This window comes from Cydia amplana, chromosome 8 (genome assembly GCF_948474715.1).
Source record: "Cydia amplana chromosome 8, ilCydAmpl1.1, whole genome shotgun sequence".
Lineage (NCBI taxonomy): Eukaryota > Metazoa > Arthropoda > Insecta > Lepidoptera > Tortricidae > Cydia > Cydia amplana.
In genome coordinates, this window is record NC_086076.1 from 2,838,247 (window position 1) to 2,858,202 (window position 19,956).

General features: G+C 35.6%; 1 protein-coding gene across 1 annotated transcript in view; it reads left to right on the plus strand.

Annotated features, from left to right (window-relative positions):
• The first annotated feature begins 554 nt into the window (after positions 1–554).
• The window catches only part of LOC134649952 (very long chain fatty acid elongase AAEL008004-like), a 43,752-nt gene continuing 24,350 nt past the window's right edge, over positions 555–19,956 (plus strand). Inside the window, exon 1 of the mRNA XM_063504751.1 lies at positions 555–720. Coding sequence (XP_063360821.1) covers positions 714–720 — 7 coding nt within the window. The 5' untranslated portion in view covers positions 555–713. The remainder of the gene's footprint in view (positions 721–19,956) is intronic.

Here is a 19,956-nt window from a genome sequence, read left to right on the forward strand (position 1 = left end):
GAGTGCTATTTTACGCACTATTGCGGGAAAATAGGACCATATGTACTGTAAAAAATGTTTTGGTCATGTTATTTGATTTTAGACTTCCTAATTGCGGCGGTGTGTATGATTTGACTAAGTTTTAATATTTCTTTTTAAGTTATCATATTTATTTTGTTATATTATTTAATATTGTTATTGAATAAATAAATTAATGAATGAATGAATGAACGAACATTAATTTTAATAGGTATAGATAAGTACTTACATAGTTTTCGTCAAAACAAAAAAAAATCATAAGTCAAAAATAAAATACCTTCTCATGGGACTCCTTGTGTCCTTGATCGTACTTCGCCAAAATATGAATGGCACTTGGTTACATAATATTTCCATCGGTGCGCAAGCGGCGGACAAATAATTTCTCGATTTAACCATTTTAGCATGACCTTCAGATCATAATAGCTAAGCATAGTCACAGAGCACACTTAAAATGGTCATGTAAGCCTTCGCTCGTACTATGTAAGTGATAATAATATACCCTGCGCCTGAGTTTATTAAAACAGGCAGTAAGCGAAGTCGCAGCATTTTGATTGGATCCCGTGCGTTGATCGCTCGCTTCTGGCTGTTTTTTTTTTTTAATTTTATTTGTTTTCGAATTTCGTGTTTTCGGCCAGTGACTGTGTTGTGTGAGTGAGTGAACATTTTTTGGAGTGTGTTTTGACCTATTTTCAAAAATGAATGGTAAGTTTTTATTTTTATTTTATATCTACGCTGGAACAGGCACTACCTATTAGGTAGGTAATACCAACCTACTACCTATTTATTACAAAAAATGTTTTTGCAAAAAACGCGGGTAGTTGTCAATCTTAGGATAGCTGCGCGTTTATTTTAAAATAACTTCTGATATATTTGTTAATAAAATACAAGTGTAGAAATTACCTTAAGATAAGTTATAACAAAAACAATATGTTTAAAAATTGATGCGACTTAAATTTCACCAGGTTGATATATTATGCATTAAAAAAGTATGTTTTTAAGTATTTTCTTCCAATTGAACCTACTAACCAAAGCAATACCTATCTCAAACTATTTTATTTATATATAGTTAAAGACACGTAATTTCACTTCGAAGGAAAATGCACCAACCTTCTAATTGATCGTAACATCTGACACATGCACTGTCACACCTCCGCCTTAAATATTTGGTAGGTTCCCTATTAAAATTGTTCATTGAAAAAAACTAAAAGGTACTATCACTGAAGATAATTTTGGTAAATAATGAAGATGTAAATTCTGCAACTTTTTATTTCATTTATTCAGGTAATTACAACACAATATCTAAACTTAATTACAAAAGTATCGGTAAACCAGTAAGGTTTGTCTCGATACTCCATCCGCGATAGATTTTATACAACAATAAAATCTTTTAAAAACTACAATAGCAACTACTTATAATAAATAATAAATAAAAAGCTTTATTTATTCCATAGAAAATAATAAGTTACAAATTAAGACAATTAAAAAAAAAATCATTAACATAAGATAAATATTAGTAAATTTAGAATGTCGTGCAGAAGTTGAATTTAAACATATTTTCATGCCATAATTGAATTAGATAACTAATATTAATTACAAAAAAATCCTAGGTAACTTATATTATATGGACCCCCTTCGGGTAAAAGCCTCCTCCATAGAACTCCATTTGTCTCTATTTTTTGCTGCATTTATCCAATTTTGGCCCGCAATTGAGACTATTACATCTTGCCACCTGTTATTTGGCCGACCTTTGCCCCTAGAGCCATGAGGTCGTGCCCATTTTGTTGCAGTTGATGTCCATCTGTCATCGCTGTATCTTGCAATATGGCCGGCCCATTTCCACTTCAAGCTTTGAGAAAAATGTAGAGCATCTTTAAAGTTAGTTCTCTTACGTATTTCGGTGTTTCTTATCCTATCTCTGAGCTTGATGCCTAAACAACTTCTTTCCATTTTTCTTTGTGTAATTTGGATTTGTGTTTTAGTTTTGTGGTCAAATATCCAGGTTTGACAGCCGTAAGTCAGGCAAGGCAGGATGGAAGTATCCATTACAACTTTCTTTAACAACTACTTACATATTAATAACTTGCTCAATTTAATTTATCTATCATGTGTGTGACGCTGACAATGTGCTCCGACTCGCTGTCGCTTAAGTGTGAGTGGACGCTCAAGTTGGGCGTGCAGCGGGGCGGGGCGTGCGGCGTGCATGTTAAACAAATGCAAGCGTATAGGAGCGGCCTTAGTGCACGCTGCTCAAATTACTTGTGAGCCCGACGCCACGCTGCACGTCCCGCCGAACGCTCCGCTTCGAGCGTCGACTCAGGCCTTACAGCTGCGTCACCAGAGTCATGCTGCGAGCCCCAAGTACTATTTTGCCTCAACTTCGCCTCCCCTCGTAGTCTCTTCTTCCTAGTCCTTGCAGGAACTTCTGGCTGGAGCTACCCCAAGTCCAGTATCAGATGTACCTGCTGCAAATAATCGTAAAGCTGACTGACGCTAAACCGGGCCGTGCCCGGGCCAAGGGGTCCGACATGTCATTTTCTATGATCACGTGGTGCTTTCCATAGAAAACGAAACGCTGGAAGCTCCGGCCCGGCCCCGGCCTAGTTTAGCGTGAAAGACTTTACCAACCTTTATATATATACTTACCTAAGTATATGCAAAAAAAACATTGCTTGCAAAGTAGTAAATAAGTAGTGTCCACTAATTTTATTTTATGTTGCTATTAATATTTTGAATATTGTTTTGAAAGGGCAAGGTCTAATAAAAGAAAAAAAATGACCCAACCTATGGTAAAAGGTCTTACCTAAATGCACTCAACTCACTTACCCTACAAGAACTCGTAGCAAAGTTTTTTTTTTACGTTTGTAAGTTGTTTACATTGTCGAGCACAATTTACGTAATCATTTTGAACTTTAATCTGTGAATGGTAAGGTCGATAATTGAACTGATTATATTGTAGAAAACGTAATTTTCAGTGTAATAAAAATAGCAGCTGTGTTACCGGACTCAAACTGGATTACTGCAGGAATGAGACCTATTTTTATTTTACTTTAGTGCATTGACTTTAATGTATGCCTATGCCTGTTTTATTATGTGCAGGCAGACATGCAGGTACCGGAATCATTAATTCTTAAGGAATATAACACTAATTAATTGCTTAGCTTTTGTCAAAATAAGTAAAAAAAAAATTACCCAATATTTTCTATGGATAAATATACCTACGTATATGTTCCTGCTTCCTGCCACACATCACAGAACCCCTAGTGCAGTGGTTCCTAACCTTTTCAGTCCAGTCACCCCTATGACTAACTAGGGAACCTGATTTTACCCCTCCTCCCAATGGTATTAAAAAAATTTAAACGTGTATTTGTATTGTTATATTAGGTTAGCTTATTACCCCCGTAAAATACCAGTTTTATCCCCACGGGGGTAATTACCCCCAGGTTAGGAACCACTGCCCTAGTGTAAATTTCATTCGATAGCGTGACGAGCGTTCGCGTTTGCGATATCTATTTTTGTATGGGATTTTGAACAGCGCGCCAAGCTCACTTTTTGGAGATTCAAAATCCCATACAAAACGCGTACGTCACGTCACGCTATCGAATGAAATTCACACTAGGGGTACAGTTTACAGGAAAACCTGCCCATTCCCATTATCAAATTAAATACCTGGCCTTGGTTAATAGCTGCATTGTTATATCGTTAAGTTTCAAAGATCGCGTCTAGATTGGTAAGTATGCAGCGGCCCGATTCGAACAATGCTTCTAAGAGATCACTTCGGTGCGATATCGTGTTTGGTTGAAGAAATTTATTGATTTTATTTTTTATTTTAAAATTCATTTCAGGCAACAAGACCCTGCATACATACATACTGCATACATTTAAAATAGCTAGATTTATAGCCGAGGGACCTGACAAGCTAAATTTTAAACAGAAATATTATATTCAGAGTAATTGCGACAAAAGGTAACCCGCGTAATGGCCATTTCTTCCGTCTCAACCATGTCTCAACTCACAAGTTCCGCGCGCCATATCGCTTTCCTTTTATTTTTCTGCCCTTTTAACCAAGTCTGTTTGTAGGTTTTTCTAGAACATAAGTACGTCATCAACCGGCGACAAGTATGAATAGTTGAATAATTAATTGTGACGTTATCTATGAAAAGGGACCTTATTGTTGATAGCGCTTACGCCATTATTAACGATGCTCTGATATAAATACAATGCCGCGCGACGCTGTGCGGCGTAAGCGCCATCGACAATAAGGTCCCTTTTCATAGATAATGCCCCAATTGCAGTTATAATTAATGGAAAATATAAACGGCGACAGCCAATGAGAAGAGTTTACACACCCAGGTATGCCACAAGATAAGGTATATTATCTACCTAGTCGGTTACATTAGTGTCAAAAGTGAAGTTTCTTCATACAAAAACGTCACTTTTGACAGACATATCCGATCCACATCGTATCTTTAGCTAATTTTTGACGTACAAGGTATCTTAAAGTTCGAATAAGGCCGATAGATATTTTTAGTTGATAACCCCGTATTAGAGTTATTTTCCATAATGTGCAATAAACAAGGTAATATTGTAGGTAGGAGAAGTAGGTACTTTATTCGTAAACATAAACAAACAATAGAAAATACTAATAACAAAATGGGAAAGTGCAATCAGGTGAAAAACGTCACGGCAGATTTCACAAAAAATATTAAAAGTAAAAAATTAAACAAATAAAAGTAAAAAACAGAGCGAAATCGACGCTATTGCATAATTCCTACAGACTCCTATTAACGTCCTTGAATTGTGTCGCACTATAGTGTTATAAATACGTCAATTCTAGAACAATTATTATAAAAATTTAGTTTTCTTCCACTGTTTATAATTCTTTTTAGTTTTTGTTTGCTACCTTGTTCCTAATGTTTATTTGTATAAAGGTGACAGTCCATTTCCAACCGCAGCTGCACTACTGTTGCGACGTTACTGGTGCGACATTAGGTACTGCAGCGGCGATAGCGACGCCGGCTGCTGCTGTTGCGACGTGCAGTCGCAGCAGCATTCGTAAGTTGCCTGTCAATGTTAAGTTATGAATAATGTGTCAGTGTCAGATGTATAAATAAAAATACTAATTTACTTTTGCATATTTTACGAGAAGAATTAGTGACAATAATGCTAATGCTACACGAAAAAGAAGACCCTTAACATTAGGTACTATCGGGGTTGTTTATCCGTGGGTGTAACAAACTCCTTAGAACATAGTGGTTATATCCTCTTTGCTTAAAACTACTAGTATCTGTAACCAAAGACATTTCAGTGACAGATTGGACGTGCGGTCTGCGGCTGCAGTTGCAATGAGTGCAATGATACACCAAATACGCAAACATCACCATCCTACGTGCAGTCAGGCTTGTCATTCGTTTTACTATGGAATTTGACAATAAGACCGACGCGTTCAGGCCGCTGCAGTAGTGTCGGAGCAGTAGTGCAGCTGCGGTCGGAAATGGAATGTTACCTTAACCCTAACCATGCCTTGCGCCATTTACGTCATAACATTAAGCCCTAAAATAATCAGGAGCTATTTATAAACACCAGACTTCATAAATATTTGACGACCGGTCTGGCCTAGCAGATAGTGACCCTGCCTGTGAAACCGATGATCCTGAGACTCCTGAGTTCGAATCCCGGTAAGGGCATTTATTTGTGTGATGAACTGATGAACACAAATATTTGTTCCTGAGTCATGGGTGTTTTCTACGTATACTCGTATAAGTTTGTATTTATCTATAGGTATATTAAGTACCTAGGTATGTATATCGTCACCTAGCATCCCTATAGTACAAGCTTTGCTAATATTTTTTTTTTTTTTGTAAATAGAACGATTTCAATTTGGATAAAAAATAGAAACACAAAGTAGTACCTAATGCTTTGTGTTTTTTAATAATTTCAAATGTTTTCAATCAATTCCCATGTTTTTTACGAAAAGAACGGATATTAAGTTTTATATTAGGTATTTTCTAATTTGAAAGCGTCGGTCTTTCAATTTGAAGGTTGTGGGTTCGGACCCTGACTCGTAAAACATTACATAATTTATATTTACTAGCCACTTTCCGGTTCAGAAAAACACTTATGGTCTATAATTTTCCGTGTAGGAAAGTCAGATAGCAGTCTTTCTCGTAAAAACTAGTGCCAGCACCAATCCTTTAGGATTAGCCTGCCACAACGGACCCCGAACTTAAGATGTAACCAGGAAAGCGCTTAGTTGACTAGTTATTTTTTATGATGTAAGTAGTAAGTAAATAAAATACAGAAAAATACCTTCTATTACATAAACACATGATATTGCACAGATTAGGTTAAACGCTTCAACAATGTAAATAATAAATTCAAAATGTTACAAGTGGATAAAAATTATAATCAACATACAACTGTATGATATAGATAATAAGGTTTATTTTCAACTGGTCAAACTATGTAAACAAAGTTATAGAGGATAAACAACATCAAGCATGCTTGAATTAATGTGTGTGCGTCACTTTACCACAATCGTATTATGTGATATAACTTGAGTGATCTAAACATTTAATTAGCATATCAAGCATATCGTCGGTTAACAACCAAAATCATTAAAGATTGCGGTAGGTATTTCCAGACCGGTAAGTACCACCTTCAAAAGAGCTTCAAGTGAAAAGAGCGTACTCCCATCTTAAATGCCGGCAACGCACTCACAAACCCTCTGGTATTGCGGGTGTCCATGGACGGCGGCAATCGCTTACCTTTAAGTATTCGTTTGCCTCCTATATCATTAAAAAAACCGACCAAGTGCGAATCGGACTCGCGCACGAAGGGTTCCGTACCATTACGCAAAAAACGGAAAAATAATCACGTTTGTTGTATGGGTATGGGAGTCCCAATTAAATATTAATTTTATTGGGAACAGAAATACACCATCTGTGAAAATTTAAACTATCTAGCTATCATGGCTCATGACTCTCATGAGATACAGCCTGGCACACAGATAGACGGACGGACAGTGGAGTCTTAGTACCTAATAGGGTCCTATTTTTACCCTTTGGGTACGGAACCCTAAAAAAGACCGGAAAATACCTATTTTCCGGTCTTTTTTAGGCTTCCGCCACCTGGCTGTTTTTTCACTGCGAGCCATTTCATGTATGCAATTAAATTATCTTTAATCAAGCACAATTAACTCCCATACAATGGTTAAGAACGCATGTACATTATTTTTTAACAATCGACGTAAAAAGCATTTGCAGCAAAACCTGTTTAATAAAAGTCCCACGAATCACGGCACCATACATTTGTATTTATTTTTTATTTGAATATAATTAATTTCTTTGAGTTACAATGTCCAGCAATCAAATTCTAATACCAGCCAGACATACAGGCTGTTTGGTACAGTCAGCAGCAGAAGTTGCTAAGCGGGCGACTTGTTCAAAATTACCTTGACGCGCTCTTATTCTCATCAATAAGCGGTTTTGACTTATCGATAATATTAGTGGTGGTAATTGCTATAATCTACGTCAAACGGTCTCTGAGAAAAACACATTTAACCGATTTGCAAGACCAGAGTGGGTCGCGTCAAGAATGTCAATATCATTTGGACAACTCGCCCGCTTAGCAACTATTGCTGCTGACTGTACATCGTTTACCAAATTAAAATGGCAGATAGGTTGAATAATTTGTTATCTTCTCATGCCTAGCTAAAAAAAAATTGCGCAGGCAATTTTTTTTCAGCTCTACGCCAGTTACTTAGTTTTTTCCAAAATTTCAAATTTTTACGTGCGCAGTAGTGAGAAAACCCGGCGCCAATTTTTTTTCTAGGCTTGAGAAGGTAGAAAATAACTACATGTTGTTCTAAAATGAGAGCGTAACTTCAATAGGGTGGTTGACACATGTTGAAACTAGATCTAGTTAAATAGATAGAAAATGAGCAATTTATCACAATATATTGGAAACTTAAAAAACACATGGGTAAAAAAATATAAGACCTTAAAGTTTCAATTTTTTTTTCTTTAACTTCAAAATAGGGTTTCCTTTTTATGTGCAAATAAATGATTATGATTATGAAAAAATAATGGTACCATTCGAATAAAAAAAAACTCGATCGACTAACATTAAAAAAAAATGACAAATTCCCTATTTGGGCGCGGCTTTTTGACTGCGGGTTCGTGTGACTCTTCATAAATAAGGCAAAGTAAACGTACCAGTGCTCGATATGCTAATGAGTACTAATGACCAATATGACACCTTGCTGTCATCTCTGTTGCTATAGGGTATTTGTCTGTATTTAAAATAAATTATTTTACACCATGCATGAAATAAAGCACCAGAAGATTATTAGACAAACGTAGACGGCAGTTATTTTCAGACACAATTTCTATTTTAAAACCCGTATAAAACTATAAAGAGTAGTTTATTTGATTGTGACGTCACATGCTAGTGTTCATATAAATTTCATAGTTGCAGAATCGTTTTTACTCTCAAATAGACACAAACAATAATTATCCATTTTAATTACCTAACCCTAAAGCATCTAGAAAAATCCGTATGGAAAACCCGCATTGTTTCTTTCATAGGTACATTACAAAACAAAAGGCTCAATAGACTTCAAAATAGGAAATTATAGTGTCTTTGATACTCAATCTTATACCGAAGTAGCAATCAGGCTTAGCCAAACAGCTATTAAGCAATTTACTTAATGCCAAGGCAGGTATTCATTGTTAGATGTCCTCAGTGGATTAAAGAGATGGTCTTACTTACTGACGTTTCTTTCGGCCTGATTCGGACTTTACAAACACTTTCAATTCTTTATTACGTGAAACTCTGCGCAGAGGGCGTCACTTCCACAATCCGTCACAATCTAAGGGTCAACGTAAACGAAAGACTCGAAATTTTGTTAGAGTAAGACCAAGAAAAGACTAATAGATAGGTAGTTGATTGACCAAAAAATACCTATAGGTAAGGTATTAGCTACTTACGCAATTGAGTAATTTATTGTAAATCTCTACTCTAATATTATAAATACGACAGTAACTCTGTCTGTCTGTGTATTACCTCTAGTGTACATTCGACAGCGTGACGTGACGTACTCGTATATACGCGTTTGCGTTAAGTGTCATTTTGTATGGGATTTTGAGTTTCCAAATCGTTCCGCTGAGCGCGCTGTTCAAAATCCTATACAAAAATAGACATACACATACCTACAGACATACACTAGGGGTTCTGTAAAAAGAAATGATTTCGACGAATTTAGCCCCCTGCGATATCTCAAAGTTTTCAAGCCTTTGTTTACTTTTTAAATACGCAAAGCGATCAGTGAACGTCATATATTTAGTATGTAAACGGTCAAATTATGCGTATTGACATTCATAACATAACATGATTGTGTTACGCTCATACTCTTCCATCGTAGGTACTATAATAATTAAAATTGTATAATCAATAGCATTAGACAGCTAATCGTTCTTATATTTATACCACTTACTTATATTTACGTACCTACTTATATTTACAATAATGAATAAACTCTGTTTATTATTGTATGATTATCTTAACGAATGGCCGAGGTGCTCAAAAATAAATACCCGCTCGCACTCTAGTGCCTTGACAATAATATAGGTAGGCAGGCGTCTTCAGATATTTCTGACCACCTCGGCCGCTCCAATATATCTGATGCGGACTGTACCAGTGGTAGAGCGAGCATTTTTATCGCTTGTCACCATGCCTGTCACGTTCTAACAAGTATGTAAGTGCGAAAGTGACGGGCATAGTGACAGACGATAAAAATGGAACCATGCTGCGCCCGCAGGAGGGGTATTCGACTAGCGACGTTGAATTTGACGTATCGTGTTGTACTCCCGTTGATTCGGAACTATCCTGTGCCAAAATTGACATTAGCAATCCACAGTTAGGTGACAACCAACCAAACCATTATAAACCTTAAAGTACTCATAAAACAAAGTTGAATTTTGTTGAATTATTGGTTGTACCAAATGATATTATCCGTGTTGATGAACATGCGATTCAATCAACTGTTGAATTGAAGTGGACGCGAAATCTGACAGTTGTAGGTACATCTCGAATAGGGGCCTAGTTCTACGAACTCGATTCCCATCACCTTGCCTAATTTTCAAGCAAGTTAACCCTTAATTTGGCAGAAAATAAAAAACTTGATTTTGACTTTTATGTGCACATTTATGTATTATTATACCTTTAAATATGTCCTAAAAATGTTTAAAAAATATTTTACTGTAAGATTTCCTGAAAATCGAATGTAAAGTATTTTTAACAAAAACGCATGCTCGTCAAACCTAGTGTGTTAAATATACTTAACAAATTCCGAAAAAGGGTATCGAAACAAAGACAATAAAAACATTTTTTTGGAATTTAATCTAACCCGAAAGGCCAAAAAGATCTCGAGATCACACTATTTAATCAGTTATAGGAAAATGCAGTAGATCTAATAGGCGTTTCGAACGTTAAACCTAAAAAGCAAAAAAAAACACCTTCCAGCGTAAGCCATTATCATGCAAACTACAGTGTTTTTTTTTTTAATTACGTTAATTTTAGGGGTGCATTTCTGAGCTTAACTTACGTAATTTTTTCAAAGACCACCGGTATTCCAATTAACTCCATTTTTAAGTTATCATTTAGTTTCCTTGAATATACATCCATACGCCAAAGTGAACGGAGTTTTATAAAAAAAAAAAAACGTGTATATAAACGTGTATAGCGTTCGCTTTGTTGCATACTAAGCTATAAATGTATAACGAATCAAACTATAGCATTCAATCTCTTCTATTATGGCAAAATATAAAGGTAGGCAGTGAAATTTGTCAAATTATTAAAACTGTAATATAACGTTTTGTCAATAATGCTTAACTAACCAGGCGCGGTCAAAATATCGCAACATAAACATTTGTTAAAAATGCTAACAGTTGTGATCGCTTGCTTATTACATTGAAATAACTTGACTTGACGAATAGGTATGATATGTAAAGTATACGTAATACTATAATTAAATATAATAATAGTATATGCAGTAAAATTTCGTGTAATAAAATCGAAAAAAAAATAACAAATACCTGGATAGAACGCCGTGTCGAGCTTCTACTCGCTATGTTGATTCACTACTAACATATACCATAGTTGCCCGTAAAATTTTATTTTTTTCCTTATTCTTTATAAATTAAAGAATACATAGAAATTAAAAACTTAGGATTTATGTAAAAAATAACATGTCTAAATTTTTTCAAAGTAAGTGTTAAGTATACTTGACTGCGCCAAATTAAGGGTTAAGCACTTTTTATACAACAGCAAAGTTATCTCCGGCTTGCCTGCGAATATTTTTGAGACACCGCCACTGTTAAATGGGTTTTTAAGTCGTCGGCATATCTGTTCCCACCGCATACTTGTATCACAATCAATTCAATATTTTAAGTCATTAAATACTAATTAAAATATAGTAGATGTGTCATTTAACTAATTGGGTATATGTTAGTTATAATCGGAATCACTTAGGAATGATTTTTCTGTCCGAGTTTTTCCTACTCGTAATTTCCCGGATACGATAGGCCGTATCCGGGAAGGTTCAAACACATTTCAGAAAGGTCCCTTCCGTGGACAATTCAATGAAAATTTACATCCGGGGTGCATTATATCACGATTTGTTTATTCGAGTCTCAAGTTTTTTTTTATTGGAAATTTTACAAAAAAATACAGTATTTTAGTACCTTAATCTAATGTTTCGCCAAACTGTGAGACAGTTTGTTGGCGGTGCGCTCTAAAATAATCTTAAGCTAAATAGGTACATTAATTATTAGTAACAAGTTAAGTTAGCATTAGGAACATAAATTTACTTATATGTATGTATCTTAAATCTATCTTACGAGACACCATCACACTCAACTAACCAGGCGTAGATCTGTACCTACCTAACCTACCTAGGTTAGATACTTGAGGCTCGAATACAGTACCTACTGAAAAAATACAACCGGTAAGGGTCCAGCCTAATAATTAGCTTTTGATTCTCTTAACTTTTGCGATGTCTACAGGAAAGACGCGAACGAATTAACGATACATTAAAATGTATGACCCGCAAATAAAAACTCTAACCGGAAACCCCTTGCGTAATTATAATTACATTTTTTTCTGTTAGTATTCGAAATGCGGGCAAATTTGGAATTTATTTCGTCAGAATACGGTGAAAACGCACAGACATTACATCATTATTTCTGATGTGGTCCGCATATAATTAATTTAAAATTGTAAGAAACATAGTTTCAATTAATTTAATTATTATATGGAATTTATTGTATAAAAAAATTAAACGATAAGATTAATTTTACCTAATTAAACTCCCTATTTTTTCTTTATTTTATTTGTAATATCTAATAAATTGTATAAGTACCAATTACACTAAAGAACAATAAAAATAGTCATCAGTCAAAACTTTGTATGTAGCTACTCACAAAATTAACACCTTATGTTACGTTTTCCTTACGGTCAATACACCCGGACTCCAATCGTGTGTAAGAAGCAGGGATGTTGCGAACATCCGCATCCGCATCCGCAACCGCGGAACTGCCGCATTATTTTCAACATCCGCATCTGCATCCGCATCCGCATTAAATCGATGCGGAGCTTATGCGGATGCGGATGTCAAACAAGTCGGTACAGGAACGTCTTAGCGGCGGCGTAAGTGCTAGGTAATTTCGTCATTACCTATAACGAAATCGTCTAGATCCAGAAAAGTCGGCCAAGTTACTGTTTATTAAATATAACGCACCTATATTCTTGCTCAAACACTAAACGTTTATTTTTTTTTAAATAAAAAAATACTAAAAATGTAATATTTGACGTTTTCCAAGTACCTAATCTTGACATCCGCATCCGCATCCGCATCCGCGGATGTGAGCCTTTAAATATCCGCATCCGCATCCGCGGATGTCAAAAAATCTGCATCCGCAACATCCCTGGTAAGAAGCAAAAAACTTATTATTTGCAAGTTTGAATGTCCGTCAGACACTAATAGGTAAAATAGAACAGTTATTGTTCGCCTCACGAACATTCGTAAAAGGCTGGCTCTATGTACAGTAGCCGTCAAACATATATTTACACTTTTGCACCTTACTTCTTTGTAATAAGGCGAAATATGTAAACATATCTTTGACTGTACAAATGATCCCAGGGTAATGGGACCATTTCTTTATGAAAAGTTAACTAAACGTGTGAACGACATATCCAGTGTATCGGAATGTCTGTCCCAACTGAAGCAAATATAGCAGTATTTATAGACGTTAGTCCAGACTATATAGAAAATACTCTATTTATAGTAACTCCTGGATATGGCATAAATTTATGTTAAATAGAATAGAATAGAATAGAATAGAATAGAAAAAGCTTTATTCAAAAACGCTTAATTTAAACTTAACTAATAAAAACACTGACATAGATTGGTTATAAAGCGTTCCTGAAATGGTCTCCACTCAGCTTCATGTCAAGGAACCTTTGAAGTCCCCGACGCTGGTCTTCCGTGGAAACCCTTTCGAGACAGCGCAACTAATGGAACTATAAGCTATACAATTTAAATTAAATATAATACTACAGCTATACAAATTAAATAAAATATAATTTATTTAAATTATTAAGACTATTGATCCACAATATAGGTAATACAATACTATTTATTGCACACCTCACATACTCGTAGTTTACAATAAATGTACAGTACCATAAACAAAGACAATTGGATAGAGGTAACAACAGGCGATCTTATCGCTTAAGAGCGATCTCTTCCAGACAACCTTTAGGTAAGTGTGTAAAAAATTTATAAATGTAAAAAACGCTCGCGTCATGCGCAGTAAATCACCACCACTCCTTTTCAAAGTCTTAGCGGGTGCCACCTAACAATAACAACTACAAAGTATTAAAATACTACGTGTCAGTGACACGCCGGTGATAACCGACTCCGAAAATGGAGAGTAATGTGTTTCACGCCTAACGGACTTGGCCTCAATAAGGTTATCAAGGCCACGATCAGCTGTTTCATTTTACTGATACGTACATACGGTACATACCATCTTTATTTATACGCCTATGTTAGCATTTTCAGAGAAAGGAGTAGGTACCAAACGTCTATTTTAAAAACCATTAATTTTTGAGTTATTTCTACTCAGAATCAGGAGGACAAACGATTTAAATAAGTATTTGGCAAACATTTTATTTTTGCTTTTATCGCTGACTGTCTTTTCTTTCCACGGGCAACTAATTAATACTCACGGAGACAATTCTAAAAACCCCAAACACAATTTTGCTTCGTTTCATCGTTCTCACAATATGGCCACATCCTGTCTCCATCATCAGATCAGCTCCATGTCTTAATCATAATACAAAATTTCAGATTAATCAGAAATCGAGAAGTTGGTCAAAATTGCTTCTAGGATTTGACCCACACTCACTAACATACATAATTACATACTTACTAACAGGGTAATAAACTTGTGATGTGTAAATCTAAAAAGGTTAAAAAAAAGTTCCATTTCCTTCCATTCTTCCAAAATGTTACAAACTGATTCGGAATGCAAAACCGCTACAATTACCAATCACTCCAATGCAACCCTAATTAAAACTACGGCAAAAACTAATGAGACATTTCCAGTAATCTTTCTACATCGATACTGGAACAATATCTCACCGGAATTTTACAAGGAAAATAAACCCTTTCACTGAAGCATAGGCTTTATTTTCCTTTGAGCGGTAATTCTCAGTTTTTCCTTCGTGGGAAATGGCGTATTGTTTGATATAGTTACTAATCAAAATATAAGATAATTATCTATTCGTTTGTTAGCATTTCCCGTCGTGGTGTAAGTGTAACGCTGGGAATGTTTCGAGGGGAAAAACTAAAGTGACTTTTAACATGCATGAGCTCTATGGCTACCACCGGTTTGACACTGACATATTCGCTAGCGTGTGATTAACTTAATTTCTATGCATCTCGCCAGTACTCGCCTACTCGTATTAGTGCGTGTGAGATACGGGAGAACGGGACCCTATTACTAAAACTCCTCTGTCCGTCTGCCTGTTTGTCACCAGGCTGTATCTCATGGATCGTAATAGCTAGGACAATTGTCACTTTCACAGATATATTTCTGTTGCCGCTATAACAACAAATACCTAAAAAGTACGGAACCCACGGTGTGCGAGTCCGACTCGCACTTGTCCGGTTTTTGCTATATAGTCAGTCTGGTAAGTGTAAAACAAAACCTAGAAAATAAATGCTCCATGTTCAAGATAAATTACTCATCGTTCAGGAGAATTTAGTATCATTATTATTAATTGCAGTTAACGATTTAATTCTTAATTATATTTGAAATGCTTCGCAAGTCACGTAGGTATAGTGTAATTATTAGGGACACCTGATCAATCAACGTGTCATTGTGGTCATTGTAAATTTGGATGCAGTCGGGGTCTGACATTTAGCTGAAGTTGGAAATTTATCTGTTGTGAAATTTGTTTGTATTTAAGTGAAACAATGTTATAAAATAACAAGTTAATTCAGTTTACAATAAAACGTTGGTCGTTTTAAAAGTAACGAAAATCGGTAAGTCAATAAAAGTCATTAGCGGCGTTAAGGTGGGGCCTGATTACCAGTCCGCCGGACGGTACCGGCCTGTCAGTTGTTCGGAACCATCAACTTTTTGTTCTAACTGACAGGCCGATAGCGTCCGGCGGACTGTTAATCAGTGGGCCCCTATGAGCACAAAAGTTTGTCAAATCTAACAAACCGTTAATTGTTTGTCCATATCCGCTATTTTAACATTTCTGTTTGTTAGAAAGAGACGAAATTTAACAGAGGTTTCTAAGAGTTTGCTAAGATTAATGAACTGAATATAAAATGAATGAGAATATCTTCGAAACGCAACATAGTATAACTATTATAGCCGCCTGCACTAAAAGTTCAGTGACTACACTTCAAACAGAGAGGGTTGCAATAATTGTAAAATGTTTCGTTTAGAAGAAATCTTTAAAAGACGCATTTACCTCAAGTGACGTATTTACCTTGGTTGTCCTATAAGTTACAATAAGATGTTACAATACGCAATACAAGTCGTGTTAAATTATAAAACGGGGACAACGCCGCCCTCGAAACGTCGGAGGTAAATCTCAAAACTTAATTATACTATTATTAATACGGTTATTACGGAATGTATCCCGAATGAAGCTACTCTGATACCTACAACTGACATGCAAACATATACCTACTAGTTTTAGTGCGATCTTTTCATGTCGTTTGCCCTTATATAAAACGTGTAAAATTCAATATAACAGTGTTGCTGTTAATACTCCTCTAATGAAGGCTGGGTCATATCTAGCACAGCGGATCAGCGTTGCCATACAACGTGGCAATGCTGCCAGCCTTCTGGGCACGCTGCCAATAGGCGGCGATTTAGGCCAAATTTTTAGTGTACCGCACAAACTTTGTTCGCGGTACACTTATGGGATCACATCGGTCTTGCAAATCAGTTAAATGTGTTTTTCTCAGAAACCGTTTTACGTAGATAGCTAAAATTTGGAACAGTTATAGTAATTACCAGCAATAACATTATGAATAAGTCAAAACTGCTTACTTATTATTTTTGGGGGATATTTGGGGCTTGAAAGGGGTCAGCTGAAATTATTTTTTATTTGTAAGAATCGTGTCGGGTACCATTGGAAAGCTTGCAAAAAATTGAGCCGATGGACTGATTTTGAATTCATTTTAGAGTGCAGTGGTTTCGCTAAAAAATGCATTTAAAGTTGCAAGTTTTCATACAAAAAATTTCACCTCTGTCCTGGCGATTTTCGCGAAAACTATAGCTAACAGGCAGCTGACCAGTCAATACCCAACTAAAACAGTCGACGGGACGGCGGGAAAATTATCACCTTAACTTTATCTTTATTAGTTTTTCAACTGCAGCCTGATCTTTGGTTGCTTAGGGTTAAGGTTACTAGCTAACACTGGTCATTTCATATAAGGAAGTAGTTTTAGCGAGAAAGATCCTTACTTCCAACTTTGGCATTTACAATTTATGACTTATGTGCTTGACACAAAGTTTAATTCTCCTTGCTTATTTTTGTGGGATATTAATTTTTTTCTGAATAGCCTACTACAAGTATGAGTGAGAAAAAGATATGCAAAATACAACCTTGTTAAAAAGCTAATAAGTTTAAATTTCGAACGGGCTTTCCAACCAAAAGACTATCTCAATGTGCTCAGTAAGTATCATATTTGTTATTGGAGTTTATCTGTAAAAATTTAAATTAAGAATTCGATTCTTCACTGTCGTTGTGTTTTGTTTTTTCACAATAAAGCACATAGAGTTAGTAAGGCGTATAGTATAGAGATAACATTGAACGAGCAATTCTTGTATATTTATATATTTCGGGGAACCCGGATACGGCTCAAATGATTTCGATGAAATTTGCTATATGGGGGTTTTCGGGGGCGAAAAATCGATCTAGCTAGGTTTTATCTCTGGGAAAACGCGCATTTTTGAGTTTTTATAATATATGTTTTCCATGAAAAGTTCGGTCTCCCAGATATTAATCTATTAATTCGGTTTATATTGCATTAGAAGTAGAAGTACATTATAAAAACTGAATTACAAAAACTTGTACTGAATTCAGTATCAATTGAACGTAGTTTAGCGAAAAGGATTCATCCATAAAATGTAATTTAAATTAATTTTGCTTACACTCTCTCACTTTGTTAGCTTAGATGAACTCTACATTTTTAACAGTTCTATATAACATTTAAGTCTATGTATATATGGTATGGAACTAGAAACAAAATCAAATCAAAATAGTAAGTTCTTTTAATTCAAATTGAAGTAGTATATGTAGAATACCGAACTATAATGGTGAACCGTAGAATACTAAGGAAGGACCTATCGAGTCTGAGCGCTTCGATGTAACGTTGCACTGTAGTTTTGCCATTTTGACTCCTACAATGGCTACAATTCCTACTAGCGACCCGCCCTGGCTTTGCACAGGTTAACAAATTTCATACATAAACCTTCCTCTTCCTCTATTTGTTAAACAAAACCGCATCAACATCCGTTGCGTAGTTTAAAAGATCTAAGCATATATACAAACAGACAGACAGCGGGAAGCGATTATGTTTTATACTATGTAGCGATAAATTATCTTCTAGATTGTTGTCGGATACAATGGCTCGCTTTTTCGTATATACTTGCGAATGATTACATCGAGGATGAATGTGTCACTGAGTTTCATAGGATACCTACTTTCCAAAAATACAAATTACCGTCGTAACCCGCGATGTACTTCTAATGCAGGCTATGCAAATTAATAATAATCTCTTACCGCCACGGTAAAAATAAAACTATTAAAACGGATTATATAGCGTATATTGAATTTATTTACTTTTGTCTGTCTTGATGTAGTATACATTCAATATATGCGATATATATTTATTTTATGAGTAACTATCGCGGTAACCGAAGACAATATTAAACGTAGAAGCTAAAAAACCGGCCAAGAGCATGCTCAGTGTAGTCAGTGTATCTAAAAACAGGCAAACAATCTCTGTAAATAAAATATAACGATGCGTGCGGTAGGTACACTTAATGCCACGAGCTATGACTCGGGCTTGGCCAAATTTTTTATTTATAGTTTAGACTTAGTTTTTAATTTTAGTTATAATTTTTATTTTAAGGGTATTTTGTTGTTTGTTACTTGTTTTAATCTTTAATAAAAAGTTAAAAACCTCTAATCCATACTAATATTATAAATGCGAAAGTGTGTCTGTCTGTCCATCTGTTACCTCTTCACGCTTAAACCGCTGAACCGATTTAGTTGAAATTTGGTATACAGACACTCTGAGTTCCGAGAAAGGACATACTTTTTATCCCAGAACTCAACCCTCAAGAGGGTGAAAAGGGGGGTGGAAAGTTGTATGGCGAATCAATAACCGCTTAACCGATTTAGATGAAACTTGGTATGCGGATAGTTTGAGATGTTGGGATATCCTTATATAGAATAGCTTTTATTCCCGAAATCATCCCTTAAGGGTGTAAAAAATGGGGTGGAAATTTATAGAATGGAACAATTTGGGGATGAAACGAAGGATGAATAAAAACAGATTTGTTTCAAAAGTAAGGTACCCGAATTACTTATCCACGCATACGAAGTCGCGGGCAAAAGCTAGTTTTAAATAACCTTGAGACAAATGTACGAAGATAATATAATCTCTCGGGAGTCATCAAACCATAACGAGTAGTCAGATATCCTTTCTCTAAAATTGCATTACCTATCAACAGTGAAAGCATATAACTGGAAACCGCCTTTGGGAACATTACCGTTCAAATTCTCGGGCCAAATTAGCACACATACACAATTACGCCTACATTTAAATAAGACGATACGTTTACAGAGCCTGTCTCTATTACACTAACGTACACAGCTAAGTGTAGATGAAATGCATATAATGTCAATAACTACCAATCAGCGCCATTAATCCGCTAATAACCTTCTTGCTGTACGTACTGGCCGCTGAGAATTCGCGGTTCATATTTGATTAGAATATGACTTGGACAGGGATAGGTTTATGCCATACATTGAAGAACCAGTCAAATAATTCACGTATAATAATTTAATGCAGATTAAAAGATAACTAGTTAAAATGTTGTTATGAAATTAAATGACAGACTAACTCAACATAATTAAATATTCATTGTTGTAGGTATAAATGTATTCCGCTATAATAAGTATTTTGTATATTTTATTATCAATCTGTATGGCAGTGCGAAGTCACGTTCAGAGCCCGTACCATGAGTCACTGACAGTGTCAAAACTGACATTTACGCTATCGAGAACGTAATTTACTTTCTATACATCTCGTTTGCACTAATATGCGAGTACGAGCGA